The 16,101-nt window shown below is 41.9% G+C and overlaps 1 protein-coding gene across 2 annotated transcripts in view; it reads left to right on the top strand.

Moving 5' to 3' along the window:
- akt3a (AKT serine/threonine kinase 3a) overlaps positions 1-16,101 on the top strand; it is a 55,387-nt gene that overhangs the window by 32,497 nt on the left and 6,789 nt on the right. For both annotated transcript variants that reach the window (XM_006783639.3, XM_006783640.3), the window contains exons 4-10: positions 322-433; positions 4,445-4,589; positions 6,656-6,787; positions 6,995-7,060; positions 7,815-7,883; positions 9,859-9,981; positions 10,606-10,734. In XM_006783639.3, the coding sequence (XP_006783702.1) occupies positions 322-433; positions 4,445-4,589; positions 6,656-6,787; positions 6,995-7,060; positions 7,815-7,883; positions 9,859-9,981; positions 10,606-10,734 (776 nt within the window). The remainder of the gene's footprint in view (positions 1-321; positions 434-4,444; positions 4,590-6,655; positions 6,788-6,994; positions 7,061-7,814; positions 7,884-9,858; positions 9,982-10,605; positions 10,735-16,101) is intronic.

Raw genomic sequence — 16,101 nt, 5'->3', positions numbered from 1 at the left:
TAACAACTGCCTAGGCACAAGTGTAGAAAAAAAATACCCTGGAAAATCCAATGGCCAACATGCTACACGTGCATATTTTTAACTTGTCATAAGTCATAAGTAACTTTGACCTGAAGTCACTACATCTTAATATATTTCTGGTAGAGTTAGAAGTGCTCTGACCTCATCTGAGTTTGTTTCTGCTTATTTGTTTTTCTTGAGTGCAAAGTGATTGCAGTCATCGTACAGTGAAGAAATCACTTTCCCTCTGGGTGCCCATTTTCTTTCTTTTCTTTCTTTCTTTCTTTTATTTATTTATTTATTTATTTATTTATTTATTAGAATGTCAGCTGATGAAGACAGAGAGGCCGAAGCCAAACACCTTCATCATACGCTGCCTCCAGTGGACCACGGTCATCGAGAGGACGTTCCATGTGGACTCCCCAGATGAGAGGTCAGTTTTCCTTTAGGCAACAATTCCTAAAGTGTTCAACAATCAGGGTTTGATCAGTGAGTATCTATGTCTCTCTGAGAAATGCATGTGCAGAAATGCATGCTGAATGGACATTTTGTTATCTAGTTAAGACTTATTAGTCAGAATACCAAAAATGTCTAAGTTTTAAGTTTTTTGTTTGTCCTTAGGTTTTTGGATTCTTTATTGAGTTTAGTTTGTATTATGTAAGATTATTATACAGCGATGAAGGTGATTGAGGAACCAGTGTTGGACTGGCACTTCTCCCTGTTGAAAATAAAACATGAATCAGAATTGTCCACAGCTTACAATTATTTTGTGTTGTGACTTAAATTCTGTTGTTTAACCACCTCAAGTGAGTACAGAAATAAGTATTTCTAATACGTGTAATTCTAGTCTACAATTAGAACCTGCGTGCTATTGAATTATTTGTAGTATCTATGTAAATACAAAAAAAATTGTAGTACAAAAAAGTCTGAGTCACTCTGAGTCATTTCTTTTTTCTGTGCTGTGAAAAATAGGTGCTACAATATATTAAAACATGCAGACATAAATTCAAAACTGAGTTTTATGTTTATTATTGTCATGTTGAAAAATGAAGCTGTTGCCAATCAGATCCACAAGGTGTATTACATGCTGAATCAAACTGTGCCAGTACTTTTCTTTGTTAATTCCAGTTTTGAGAAAATCTCCAGCACTGGCTGAAAACCCCAAACCATGACAGAGCCTCCACCATGTTTTATTGATGACTCTCACTGTTGTACATCTGTCTTCTGTACATATTGACAACAACTTGAATAAAAAATGCGAATGCCACAGATTTTCAATCCAGTTAATTTCCCTTCCTTAATTTCTTCTTGATAGCTACGCTTGCACTGAGCCCAATTTTGATGACGCTTCAGTTAACAGTAGATGGATCACATATCATGAACGTCCTGGTGCATCCCTCAGGTTCTGTGTCAGGTCTTTGCTGGAACGCATGATTTAAGACCCTGTTCATCCACTATAGATATTTTTCGGGCATGCTACTGCTGCTTGTGTCCTCCACTCCTCCAGTTTCCTTATATTTTTAATGATACTGCGCACCATGCTGAGATATTCCAAGTTTTTGGCTAATAGCTTCTTCAATCACCTCATTAGTGCAAAAATATTATTTTTTGCTTACCAAACTGTGTTATGTTTGTCTTTTCCTTAGATTCAACTAAAGAAATGAGATAAATTATACGCTTGTAAAAAAGTTATTTAAAATTGGTTCCTTGATAAGCTGTCTGTTATATGGTTCATCGCTTGAGTGAGTTGCCTTTTTATCCTTGTATGATGCATAGGTTAGCGTTTCAACAAACAAAAAACATTAAACTGAAAATGATCAGGTGGAGATACTGGACTAAAAATGAATAAAAACCAGCCAAGGAACCACTTCGAAAGCCCTTCAGAGACCCAGAGAACTATTGCTCAAGAGCACTTAAAAAGAAATTTAAAATCGCAAGAGAGTTTGGATCATTGCATGCAAAATATAAAGAAATGACAGGCTGATTTTTGCACAGTAATGTATTCTTTGTATTACATTCCGTTTGGAATTGATTTACACTTTCCAAATTAGGCTCTTCCCAGATTGCCACCTGAGACAAGTAGGGTAAAAGAGACAGTTTGTTGCTTTCAGGGTCAGCTGTTGTTGCAGTGTTTTTCATGCCACAAGTCGGTGCTTGAATTTTGCTTGAGTATCGTGCCTCTTTCTCAATAACCTGTGGCTACCACCAGTCAAATTGACATCCACGACTGCTTGACGAAGCTTTTTTTTTTCATTAAGGGAAGCAAAAATAGCCAAATGAGTACAATTCATGTTGAAGTAAAATAAATGGAAAGTACATGGGTAAACGAATTATCAAGGGCAGGGATACAGGATGTATGAAGAGGTCTGTACTGTATTGCTTTTGGTGGTGTGAGAGAGAAAGGAGAGGGTGAGAGAGACAGAGTGGAAAGGAGACCTTTCAAGTTGCGTTGGCATAAATTCTCCAGCTGCTCAGTTCCTTTCTGAGGAGCTGAGGTGTTTATCTCCAGAAAATGAACAGCTTTGCCCAGAAGACCACAGATGCTTCTGTGCATCCTTTGAGTTTGTGTGTGTGTGTGTGTGTTCTTCTTTTTATTTATTCATTTTTTTTGGGTCTGTGTGTGTGGGCTGCAGCTGTCTGTCTAACTTGGTGTTATATGTTGCTTTTATAGTAGTTTAGTCTCTAGATAATCAAATAAGCATTTGAGAGTTAACATTAAACTAATAACTTTATACTGATGGAGGAAGAGGAAGTAGATGACTGTGAGCTCCAGATGTGCCTGTGCTTTGTTGTAGAAGTGTGCGCAAGATTTTTTGCGTTATTGAAGTGGGTTGGAAAAAAGTCTGCGTGTGGGAGTCTGTGCTGTTGTGTGTTACTGTATCTGTTGTACTGTACCCGTGCTGGCAGAGCTCCAGCTACCACAGCACCAACCCAGAGAGTGCGGCACGTGTTGGCGTGGTGCCCGACTGTAGGCAGGCCCATTATCTCTCATTAGCAAAAAAAAAAAAAAAACCCTCATTACACAAAAAAAAAAATACTCAAAATGAGAGAGCATTTATCTGCTGTCTGACCTTGAGAGAGTTCCCGTTGCTTTTCACGTAGCACACACACATTCGCACAATATGGATGCCACAAATTGAGTGCTCCACTGTTGTTGATAGAGTGTAACTTGAGTTTGCCCTTGTTTTGGAGTGTGTAGGGTATGCTAAGAAGTCTTTGCAGAAGAAAGAGATTCAGATCTTAAAAACACACTGCTCTGTTTAGGTTCAGATGAATGTTTCTCCAGATCCCTCAAGGAAACATATGGGCGTCTAACTCAAAACAAAACAAAGCAGACAGAGGTGAACGTTTATGAGTCAAGCAGGTTTCATTATTATGATCTCCTCACAGCTTACTCTGGGTAAGTGTATTTTCAAAGTGCATTCTCGTAAATCCAGATTTGCTTCTCCCGAGTTCAGGGGATTTCGGAATATTTGAGTATCATTTTTACTTCACCTCAGTTCAAGCTCTCTGGTGTTTTCTGCTAACATGTTACCCCTGCATGTGGCACAGGATTAACACTGTTTGAGTGAAGATCAGTGGCATAAAAAAACCTTCAAAGTACAAGTCATTTTGAACCATTTCATTGTTGAGGAAAACTTTCAAGTTGTGTGAACTTAAACTAATTTACAATTTTTTGGATACTGCTAAAATCACAGAATCTTCTCTTCTCTTCTCTTCTCTTCTCTTCTCTTCTCTTCTCTTCTCTTCTCTTCTTTTCTCCATTAGGGCAGAGGGAAGCTAGACCCTCTGTCCTAACCATTATATTCATCATTGTTAAATACAGTTAATGCACCTTAACATCTTGATGCATGGCCATCCATGCTGCACGCACACACACACACACGCACACACACACACACACACACACACACACACACACACACACACACACACACACACACACACACACACACACACCTTCTCTGAACAGATGTTGAACATCACTGCTAATGGAAAGTCAATGGGGAGGAACAATGTTAGCAAACAACAAAGCATTGTTCCCTCTAATGCACTGGTGTGTATTTGCACACACTCGTTCACCCTCTCGCCTCTCACACAAGCACACACACAGACTGGCATTAGTTCTGCTCTATGATCATTGCTCATTTGGTTGATTCTCTAGTTGACCGTGTTTCCACTCTGTTGAACAAATAGGTGTTTATGTTAATTGAAAACACTTTGACGCCTTTAAAAACCTGGTTAAATAAGTGCACTCAAATTTCTTTTTAATATTAGGACCAGTATAATGCATCACACCAATTTAATGTTTTTATACATGTGCTAGTTACAGGTGTGTGCTTAAGCATAGTAAACTGGGCCTTTTTGGACAGTCAGTATATTAAGAAAGGTCTTAGTAAGGCTGCAAATGCTAACTTTACCTTTTTACATGCTTTGACTCCAGAGATGAGTGGACAGAGGCCATTCAGATGGTGGCTGACAAGCTGCAGAGACAAGAGGAGGAAAGGATCCAGTGCAGCCCCACCTCCAACATCGACAACATGGTGGAGGAGGAGATGGACATCTCCACTACGCACCACAAAAGAAAGGTAAAAACTACACTTGCACGTGCATGTGTTTTATACCCAAGGTACAAAAAATATTCCAGCCGTTGTGCTGTTTTATGTCAGCTAATAATTTTTTTCATGTTATAATTAGAGATGGACCGATCCGATATTACGTATCGGTATCGGTCCGTTACTGACCTAAATCACTGGATCGGATATCGGAGAGAAATAAAAAATGTAATCCGATCCATTAAACATCAGAAAAGCACCTCACAAAACTTGCGACACGGCGTAAGTCGGCTCATAACCGTAGCACGTTGGAGCAGTATGCGTCACGTGATAGAGCGGCTGTGTGTATTTGTAGTCTCGCTACCAAACCAGCATTTCATCTCCGAGGAAGTGATCGCAGAGAGAAGTAAAGCAAGTGTGTAAGTTCATCTCTGAATGTTTGTAAAGCATTCCCACGTTAAGCTTAACAACCGATATATGGAGCGACTGGCTCTTCTCTCTCCCTCCCTCTTCTTGCTGCTACTTCAATCGTAAAACTGCTTAATGATCAGCTGATCGACTTTTCTGTCGGGAGTCCGTCTCTCTTCTTTGTTTATCGCCCACTTTGCACCAGAAAGAGGAAACCAGCAGCTGAACAACAGCAGCACGTTTAAGCTTGATAAGCTGTTGTTAGAATTTATTTAATATTACTTTTTACACCAGGATCCTTTTCTACGTAGCTGACGGCTGGTAACTGTGCAGGGGTGGATCTAGCAAAGTTTAGCCAGGGGGGCCGATAGGGCATGAACAGGGAAAAGGGGGCACAAGACAAGACATACTTTTCTTTTTTATTCTCATTTAACATATCTAGCTTTTAATAAATAATTATCTGAATCTTACACCCAAAGTTTTAATCTGATGTATAGAAGTCCATTACTGTATATAGTAACTGTTAAGTCTAATATACCCTAGTAAGCTATAGTACCTTTTCCTTTGGGAAGATACCATTTGTGCAGTCTGCAAATCTGTTGAAGAAAGATTTTGAATCTATTTAATATTTCTTGAAAAATAATTGATTTCTGTGCCTTTTTTTTCCCACACTGCATCAAATTAAAGTTGATTACGTCGATTAAGCATCATGAGGTGGAGGGTGGTTCCCTATTTTTTTTGCTGGGAGTTTGCAACCCTATTAGTTAGGTTGCTTAATATTTCTGCTAAGTACTCTTTAAAATACCAGAATAGGGAGGATGGAGCAGGTTTAAGTTTATTAGATTGATCAGTATTGCTGAACTATGAAATATTTTGTTGTATTTTTTACATACAGGTATAACAGAATAGCTTTAGTGTTGTTTATTTAAATTTGAGTATGAACTTATACAAAATGCAGCAAGATATTAAAAAAACAGTTTTATTGATTAAAAAACACACTATATCGGATTCATATCGGTATCGGCAGATATCAAAATTTATGATATCGGTATCGGTATCGGACATAAAAAAGTGGTATCGTGCCATCTCTAGTTATAATACTCCAGCGAGTAAAAACAGTCCTGCTAAATATCTTCTGTGAAGGCACAGGTGATACTTGGCACATTTTCTACTGCATACATAAAAAATAAACTTAACAATCTACCACTAGCTGCCTCCTCTGGCTCTGCTGTTTATTACACCCCACTCTTTAAAGGTTTTACGTGATAATGTTATGGTTCAATAAAAATCTGTTTTCAGTGTCTATCGCAGACTAAAGGGCTTGTTTTGACCTGACAGTCGCACTCGGCATGGTCATGAAGATGACTGGGAGTCATCCCACGGGTGCCATTAACATCACTCATGAATTTCATGGCATTTAGCCCAGTAGCAGTCAATAAATGTTGTTTTTGGCGGCTTGAATTTAGATATCATTTACATTGAGGAAGATTGCCGTTTTTCTGTTACATGAGAAAAGGCTTTATAGAGAATCCTCATTGTATTGCTTAAAGGAGAAAAATATACTTATTTCAAAATATTCACAGCCCTACACTTCCAATGGGATTTTAATATTTCTAAATGCCAGTAGATACTGCATCAATTATTCAACTGAGGAACTCATGATATTGGCCTTCTCTTTTTTCCTCTAATAGACAATGAGCGACTTCGACTACCTGAAGCTGCTGGGAAAGGGAACCTTTGGTAAAGTGATTCTTGTCCGGGAAAAGGCCAGCGGGAAATACTACGCCATGAAAATCCTTAAAAAAGAAGTCATCATAGCCAAGGTGAGTCTGGAAAATACATCAAGTATGTATTTTCAGTTGCGTCCATTAATTTGAATATTTTATCTTTTACTGTACTTTTGATTCTGAGTAGTGTCAGATGTCAGTATCGGTTGGTTTTATTGCACTGCTGCAGCACTGTTCAGCTGTCCTCTTTCTTAGTGGTTTAAGTGGACTGATAATGGTTTTCATTGCATGTTGTCTGAACAGGATGAAGTGGCTCACACACTCACAGAGAGCAGAGTACTAAAAAACACCAGGCACCCCTTTCTAACTGTAAGTACCTCGTACACACTAAACACAACTGGTTTAAATTTATAGATCTTTACATATGGACCGTGTCCTGACATCTGTACGCACACAGCTTATTGATCCTCCACATATCTGAGTCTTCTGAGGCCAATTACGATTTAGACGCCACATTGTTGTACTTTAACAGCTGCATCTGTTAGCTTTGATGTACACATTCACACATTAGCTGCTGCACACATATATGCATGTTCACACAGACACACACTATCGAAAGAGTAATTACAGTTCACATCTGATTTTAGCCCCGTCACACCTGCAGCCACAAAGAGACTTTAACCAACTGTTCTTTTGTTTAGCAGATTTCTCCCTTAAAAGAGAAAGTGAACACACAGACACACAGACACCTACTTGCTTTGAATAAACAAATAGAGGCATAAACAGTTTAAAGCTTAGGCCGATCACGTTGTGCTCCTCCTGCTGTTCTAGCTAGAACGGCAAGACTTCCTGCTGTGTATGAAATCGTTCACTCACCCACTTCACTGTTCACTGTACAGGGAGTGCATACGAAAACAGGCAGATTGTTTGTGTTTTTTAAGCCAAATGAAGAAGGAGCATTCCATATTACCTCTCCTGTACAACCAGTTAGGCCTGAAATGTTTCATTACATATATATTCTGAGATTTTTTTTTTTTTAAATTAATGCAAGGCTGATGCTTTCAGTGCCTCGGTGAATGATTTCTGTTATATAAATTGTTTGTGTGTGTGTGTTTTGTTTCAGTCTCTAAAATACTCATTCCAGACTAAAGACCGCCTCTGTTTCGTCATGGAGTATGTGAATGGAGGAGAGGTAAGAGACACACACATTTGTGATGGATGTGCTGTGTGTGGTTTCTCATCTTTGTGTTACTACTTTAAAGAGCCGGTTAAACCACATTTCCACCACAATAACTGTCGGCGAGTTACTTTCTCACAGTAACTGTCTTATGGTATGTAAACAGATACATTCCTGGATCTGTTATCTTAATTTTCATTTCAGTTTTTATATATCAGGGTTGTTACAAGTGTTTTAAATCATATTTAATCACTCTCCAGATGCCAGTGTTCAGCCAAACTAAAAGAGACTGGATTTAAATTGTAAATTAGTTGTTTTTGTGATTATTATTATTTCAAAGACAATTTCCTAAACAGTTTTTTGGGTTCATAAATGTCTCACAGATGAATGCAGAATATGTTGTAATTGTATGTGCAAAGCTGCAGCAGCAGTGCCGGGAATGATCGGTTGAACGTGCAAACACTGAAGAAGTGGCTAAAGTTTTGCTTTTGGATTGCTTTCTAACACGGTTAATTTTCCAACCAACTGGCCTCTCGCTTGCCTTCTCGCCTCTCTTTTCTGTACTCTCCTTCTCCTGCGTGCGTCTATTTATGAACACACCTATGGGGAGGACACAGCCAGAATGACAGTCTGAGATGAAATGAGTTTGGATTCCCCCACTTTTCCATTTCTCAGATTTTTAATCGGGCCGTTTTTGCAATCTTGGTTCATTCCCTTAGTGTAACTGTCACCTGCTCCCCTCCCAGCTAGTTAAGCAGTTCAGCCAGCACCAGGCCTGAGCAGAACACACACACACACACACACACACTTACCCTGAGAACACAAGCACAGACACAAACAAAAGGCACACATACTTAGACAAACACACGCAGCAAATTTTTACCTCAACGGACAAATTGTGACCACACATGCCTCACACACACCACACACACACACACACCGAACCCATTACAAACCTGCCACAGTCACAGCTGCCAGTACACTGATGAAGGCCCACCTGTCGTGTTACCCCCTCTCACCACAGCTTCAACACATACACACACACACGCACACATGCACACACTTGCACACAAACAGACACCATTCGAGCAAGGTGGTCTGTGAGGATCACTCCAGTGGCCATTATGCAAACCTCCCTGAACAATTAATGGGGAGATATGTGCCCTTTGGCCTCATGGGTAATTTGTACGACTCGACTGTTGCGGCACAGCAGGCTGATGTCAGTTCGGTGCCACATGTGTAGCTGTGTGACAGTGAGAACTTGACAACTGACAGCGAAGGAGAAAGTAAGTGAGGAAGGGAATGTGAGGTGAGCCATTTAAAAGGAAGACAGAAGAGGTCAAACCACAGGGGGAGGGGGGTGTACTCTTTAAAGTATGAAAATAAGCCTTGTGCCAAAAACAGAGAACGGTGGATATGAGAATGGAGCAAATGAAGACGGAGGCTCAGGGGGCAAGGCCAGTTAGGCCACTAATGAGTACTGCACCGTAGGCAGTCGGGGGGCTGTTGGCGACAGCGGCAGTCGGCCTGTCTTTAACTAGACTGGTGTATTGATTAAACCCTTGATTTGGCCCCCATCGCCGAACTCCACGCCAGCACCGTGCCAACCTAGCCCAGAGGGTAACGTGGAAGAGGTATGCGTGTCTGTGTATGTGTAGTGAGAAGGGGGTGTGGGGGGGGGGCCACTAGATGAGGCGCCAGCTGCCGAGCGCCTCCACCCGCCGTCCTCTGAGACCCCCCCCACACACATGCACCCCTCACACACACACACGCGCGCGCGTACACACACCCCACTCACCCTCCCCTCCGCTATCTATCATCTCAATATGGTGCGGGCAGCCAGTTTGTGTTGTGCTAATTTCCTCCAATAAATCAGTAATTATTGCTGTGCCGTCCCTGCTGTCTCTCCCCCTTCTCTCTCCCCCGCCCTCTCTCTGTTCTCTCCCTCTCACCCGCTCTTCCCTTCTCGTCCTTCCTCCTTTTCCCGCAGCTGTTTTTCCATTTGTCCAGAGAACGGGTGTTCTCAGAGGAGCGCACGCGCTTCTACGGCGCAGAGATTGTTTCGGCTCTCGACTACCTGCATTCAGCCAAGATTGTGTACCGGGACCTCAAGGTAAACAGAAACAGGGAGGAAAAGCAGGCTGGGGGCATGGAAGAGAGTGATCAGATATTTTAGGGAAAACTTCTTTTGTTTTTGTCCCCCCTCCCACCTCTTGTGTTTCGGTGTCCCTCCCCGTCCAGGAGAAGACGAGTGGCTCAGGATGTGTAGTAATTAAAGAGACGGACAGGGACAAACTCACACAGACATAAAGCAGCAAAGAATTGCAGGAGGCAGGGAGAGAGGGAAGGAGAGAGGTGCTGATGCCACAGAGGTAGAGAGGTAGATGGCTCCGTCTGAGTGCCTGCCTGGCAGCCTTGGCCCCAGCCCCACTCACAGCAGCCAAGAAAACAGAAAGGAGAAAAAGCAGACAGAGAGTGAGAAAAACACTTCAGCCATTAAAATTAAAAGGTTGAGTGGCTGCACTACATGCCTGAAGTTTATTTCCCCTTTCAACTTGGTGTTTGTGTGTCTGAGTGTGTGTACTGCCACACTGTGGAGTAATACAATACAGCTTACTCGTCCCTCACTGCTTTCCTCTTCAAAGTGATAACACGTTTGACTCAACAGTGCACAAAAAGTGTTCAGCCAGTTAATAAAGTGTCACATAATGACAAAGAGATTTTGCTTTCCTTTCAGTTGGAAAACTTAATGCTGGATAAAGATGGCCATATCAAAATCACAGATTTTGGGCTCTGCAAAGAGGGCATCACTGATGCTGCTACCATGAAGACCTTCTGTGGTACACCAGAGTACCTTGCACCTGAGGTAATGTTTTTTTTTTTAAATGTGTGTATATACATTTATGTTTTTTGTCATCAGAGGGTGAATGTAAGGTGCCTGCACTGCACTGCAATGCGGTAAATAAGCACACATCCTTGGTATTTGCACCTGGATGCATGCACATCTGTAATCTTGTACAGGAAAGGAGAAGCTTTTTTCTTTGATCTTCACTAATTGATCACTCACGCGTGTACCCCACGTGTGAAATTTGAAGTATAACATGATGTGTGGTGTCAGAGAATTTGATTCATTTGTTGCTTAACTTTTTCATTAAAATTCTGTTTTTATTTATAGATTAGAAGAAGAAGAGATGAGAAGCAGTTAAAGAAATTGCTAATATGTCACAGGGCACATTCCTGAGAGTTGTACTGTATAGTAGTTCTGGGCACCATGTAAAAACCATACACTGTCAGGACAATGTACGTGTAAGATATTTTTAGAGGTGCAGGATATAGAGCTCAGCCTGTTTCCACATGCGACATTGATTCAGCACAGTCATCATGAACGTGTTAGGTGTTCAAAGGCCAAAAAGCAAAGGATTCAAACCACCAGATCCACAAAGGAGCGTCCACTTTTTAAACCGATTTATATAATTGATCAACAAGAGAAATCTCAGTGACTGTTTGTTATGTTCCGTAAACTGAGCAGATTGACTTAGGCCTCGTAGTACATAAAAGCATCTGTGGCATCCACAGGCGGCCTATCCATTAGGCAGCTTTTCTGCAGTGCTCAGGGTTCCACCAGGAAGGCCCCTGTGAACTGTGAGACTCATGTTGCCCACTGCACAGTTTCTGTTTATCTAACAACAGCCCTGGCTGATTAATTTAACTACCGGAATTATTACTGAGCTTTGATAAATGGGTGCCTGCAGGGTAGGTTCATGAAGAACCTGTAGGAGCCACACATACAGTATCCTTTACTGCATTACAAAAATACATTGTTAATAGCAAAATGTATTTCTAAGTATTGAAACACAATGAAAGAGAGGTCATTCTGTGTTTCGTTATCATGAATTATCTTATTGTTTCATTTATGTGTCTGGTTGAGGCGGAGCTAATGCGCTCAGTACACTTGAATCACAAAGTGATGATCCAGAGACTCTCTCCCGACCCGTTACCCATAACACTCATGAGGGTGTTAGGAGTCTTCTTATAGTGGGATTTATGTATGTACAGTTTCATTTGCAAATTTCACAGGCAACCAATTTCCATAATATCAGGGTGAACAGTAAATATGCAGTTTTTGCGTGCGAAGCAGGGTGTTGGTTGAATTGGAAAAGGGCAAAGCACGGTTCCTCTCACACACACACACACAAAAACACACACAAACACACAGCGCTACGATCTTGTAATCATTTTTTTCAACCATCCGCTGTCCAGTCATCAGCTCTGCCTCACTCGAAGGCCAGCAGATCAACTGCAGAGAGTGTTGCACGACTGTGGGTGGTGGAAGCAGAGCGATGGTGATGTGGAGATGAAGGCAGGAGGGGAGAGGCATAGTATATATCCCACTCAAAAAAGTATGGAGGACAATTTGGCGCAGCATTTTGTGCTTCTTTTTTTTTTTTAGTCCCTTCCTTTGCGTGCCAAAAGCTGATTGGAGGCTGTTGGTTATTTTTCACAGGATGTGCGTCTGTGTGTATTTATGTGTGTGTGTGCGCGCGCGCCTGTGTGCGCTGTGTGTGTGTGATTGCAGTAGAAAGTGCAGGCTAAAGCGAGGCAGATGGCGGCAGATGGGCGAGGTTGGAGGAAGGTGCTCGGAAAAAACCTGGAAATCTACACCACCGCCGCCGCCACTCGCCCGCCCGCAAGCTCTGCTCGCCCGCCCGCGTGTAAAAATAACACAGTTTGCTCGGAGCCAAGTTACAGAGATGCAAAGTAGCCGGGATAAAAAAGAGAAAGGGGGGATGGGGGTTGAAGACAGAGGAAGATGAGAAGGGAGAGAAAATATTTCAGGGTTACAGGAGTGAAATTCAGACAGTTCCTGTGTTTGCCGTCAGTGAAAAGGGCAGATGAGAAGTGAATAAAGAGGGTTTCTGTCTGCTGCGTGCCTGAAGAACACACAAACAGATACTGCAGCAACGCAACGCTGAATAATTCTTCATCTAAACTCATAAAGAATTAGATTGAAGTGTTATCGTTTGTTTCAAGGGAAGTCAACAATTAAAAAAAAGATTAATGTAAGATTAATAAAGAATAAGCAGTGTAAGATCCTCGCAAAGGGATGGAACGGGATCAGAGAAAACACATGGAGAGTGTTTTTTTCCTTTTCTTTTTTGTGCGTTTGACACATTTCTTTGTGGCAAATTTGAAAGTGTTAAAGGGAATGGATTTGGGCCTTTTTCCATTTATTTGTATGTGTTTGTTTTTATTTTGTTTGTATGTTGTATATGTTGGGTATTATTGCGACTCCTTTTCTATTGTAAATGTTTCACAAACATAGCGGCACAGTCAGCGTATTTCAAAATGTTAGCACAGTGACAGCACAAATTCATTTCCAAGTGATGACACTTTGGAGATGGAAGGCCTCTGTCTGATACCCACAATATGGGATAGTATGTTCACAGTATATGAACTGTGTATGTGGATGTGTGTTTGTGTTTCCTGCTGGGTATCTGGGCTGGTACAGCCTCAGGCTGTGTGTGCCCATCCCGTCCCATCTAGCCCTGTCCAGGCTGCCAAAGCCCTCATCCTGCGATCGGCAGCTAGCTGCCACATGGCTGCCACTATAGGGACCAGGACAGGACAGGACCTTCTCCATCACTTCTGCTTTAAATCACTCTCCTCTCCTCCTTCTCTTCTTCGCATCCTCTCCTCCTCTTCCTCTCCTCCTTCTTTCCTCCTCTCCTCTCCTCTCCTCTCCTCTCCTCTCCTCTCCTCTCGATTTGTCCCATTTGTTTCTTCCTGTCTTGTCCTATTTATTTGCCCTGCCTCTTTTTAAATTATACACATAACCACACATGCCATAAACACACACACACACGCATACACACTCCAGTGCCTCCATGCCTCGGGCTGTGGGGCATCATTCTGGCTCTGTGTGGATTAATCTGCTCCCTGCCTGCAACCGAGCTGCCACCACTTTCTTTAGTCCCAGGACACACGGACACACCATTACACACACTGTTACAGACACTGACAAGCACATACATATACATGCCTAACTGGACACGTTGATTAGTTTGCATTTCTGTACCTTTTTTGTACAAAGATGCAAAATCAGCCTCGTAAGCTGCTCTGAATTTCATAAACTGTTCTGTGTGTGTGTGTGTGTGTGTGTGTGTCCTCGAGCTGCAGGAACTGAAACAACACCAAACATCTCACACTCAAAACTTTATGAATTTGATGAGGATGGATAAATATTCCATCTGCTGTGTGTGTGCGTGTGTGTGTCTTGCAGTCTCCCAGCAGTCTAAGCCAGTGTTATCCCTCCAGCCGTACCAGTCAGTAATATATCTGGAGCTGGCGGTGTGTTTCATTCCCCCAGCTCTTCTCTGCAGCTGCCAACTGGGTGACCAGCTTAATTCTCACCCAAACACACATTCACACATAAAATAGCACTCATAAGTCTCTTATTCACTTCCACGTACTGTACATGTTGACTTGCACACATTGAAGCAGTCCGCCTGCATCATTAGCAGTTTAGTGTCAAGTGCATGAGCTCAGTCAGTTAATGACCAGCTTTCCATGGTATTGAACTGCTGTAGAAACTCACAGGCAGCTGTTTGGTGTGTTCTTCGTATTCTTTTTTTTTCTTCCCTCCGTGGTGCACTGTGACATTTGAATTCAGCCGTCTCATCTAATTGTAGAGCTGGAAAGAAACTGCCAAGTAAAAATGTATTCAAAATAAGCATATTGCATATTTTCTGCCTGCCTTCACGGCATTTCAGGCTGTGGTTACTTTAAATGACAGCAACTCTGTTTAGGATTTAAATTGCAGAAATATGCTAAATAAAACTAGATTTTGCTTCCTTGAGTTTCCTCATACAGTTGATTATATCACATCCGTAACATTGAACTGATACATTTAGAGTGGTATGGCTTAATTTTAGACTGTTTTCACCTTTTGACACTGCTAATAAGGCCTATGTGAACATCAAAGCACAATTTGCAATTAGTATGCATCAACGTTTTTTTGTTGTTGTTTTTTAAAGTTTATTAAAAGTTTTGATATGTGACCCTGTTTTCTGTTTAATATGAGCCAGTTATGTATTTATGACACCTGTCCTCCCAGCATCTGCCACACAATGTCTGGTGTTAGTTCAGAGTGGAGTATAGGTTTTTAAATATTATGATATTATTAAATTCACTGTGTAATTGTTTCATGTCATTTTAAATAGTGGCAGTACAAACAGGCCTTTTGTGAACGTTTTAGTCTCTGTTAGCGTGTGCTCATGTCCACCCTGACTGGTCCATTATTAACAGTGAGTGAGATGTTGTTATTATTGGCGAGATGTACAACATATGCTGTTCTGGCTGCTCTCCAGCCCTGTCTGTTTGTCAGTCACACGCACATACACACACACACGTGCAACACATGCACACACTTGTACTCATCATGTTAATAAGCTTATTATGTTAATGAGGGCCTCAACAGCACCTGAAATACCTCTCTTCTTGTTTCTGCCTCCTTCTCTTCTCCTTCTCCCTTCCAGAGGTTTGCAGAGCGGAACATGAGGGGATGAAAGAGAGGAGAGCGAGTGAGGGAAGGCATGATTAGAGGATGGAGAAGGCAGGATAAGACAGGATGGAGAGGACAGTGCAAGGAAGGCAGGAAGGGATGAAGAGTAGGAAGGCGGCCCAAACGCGAGATTTAGATATAAAAGTGACTTACTAAACAGTACAATTTTCCTTAAAACACACACAAATAGACATGAAAGACAGCAGTTTACCATGCAGTACTTGTGCCACCCAGCTTGGAGGTTGGTGTGGCCCTGACTTGGACTGGAGGCTGTTCCTGCCTTTTCCATCCAGGGACATTCTTGTCTGTCACTGCCAGGAGAGCTTAGTGTGCCAGGGAGAGCTGGCAGCAACCGGGGGGGGCATCTGGTAGGCCACGCCAACACGCTGACTTTCCTACTGTAACAGGAGCCTCTGAAGACCTGCCATCCCATAATATTTGCCTCTGTACGTGGCGGTGTATTGAGAGAGGTGGGGGCTGTCGTCTACACCTTAGTCCTTGATAACTGTGCAGCAACTTCTGTTCATCTCAGACAACTTTTTGGTTTTATTCATCCCTGGAGCCTAATGGCATATTGACTGTCCTTTGGTGCCGTTCCTCGCTCATCTGTTTATTCAATGGATACCTTAAGCGGTCAATATTGTCCAATAAAATAAATGCAGACGTTCACTA

Source organism: Neolamprologus brichardi, chromosome 13 (assembly GCF_056152115.1).
Source record: "Neolamprologus brichardi isolate AB-2024 chromosome 13, ASM5615211v1, whole genome shotgun sequence".
In the NCBI taxonomy this organism is placed as follows: Eukaryota; Metazoa; Chordata; class Actinopteri; order Cichliformes; family Cichlidae; genus Neolamprologus; species Neolamprologus brichardi.
The sequence above is the reverse complement of the archived record's forward strand: the minus strand, read 5'-3'. Positions and strand labels throughout refer to the sequence as shown.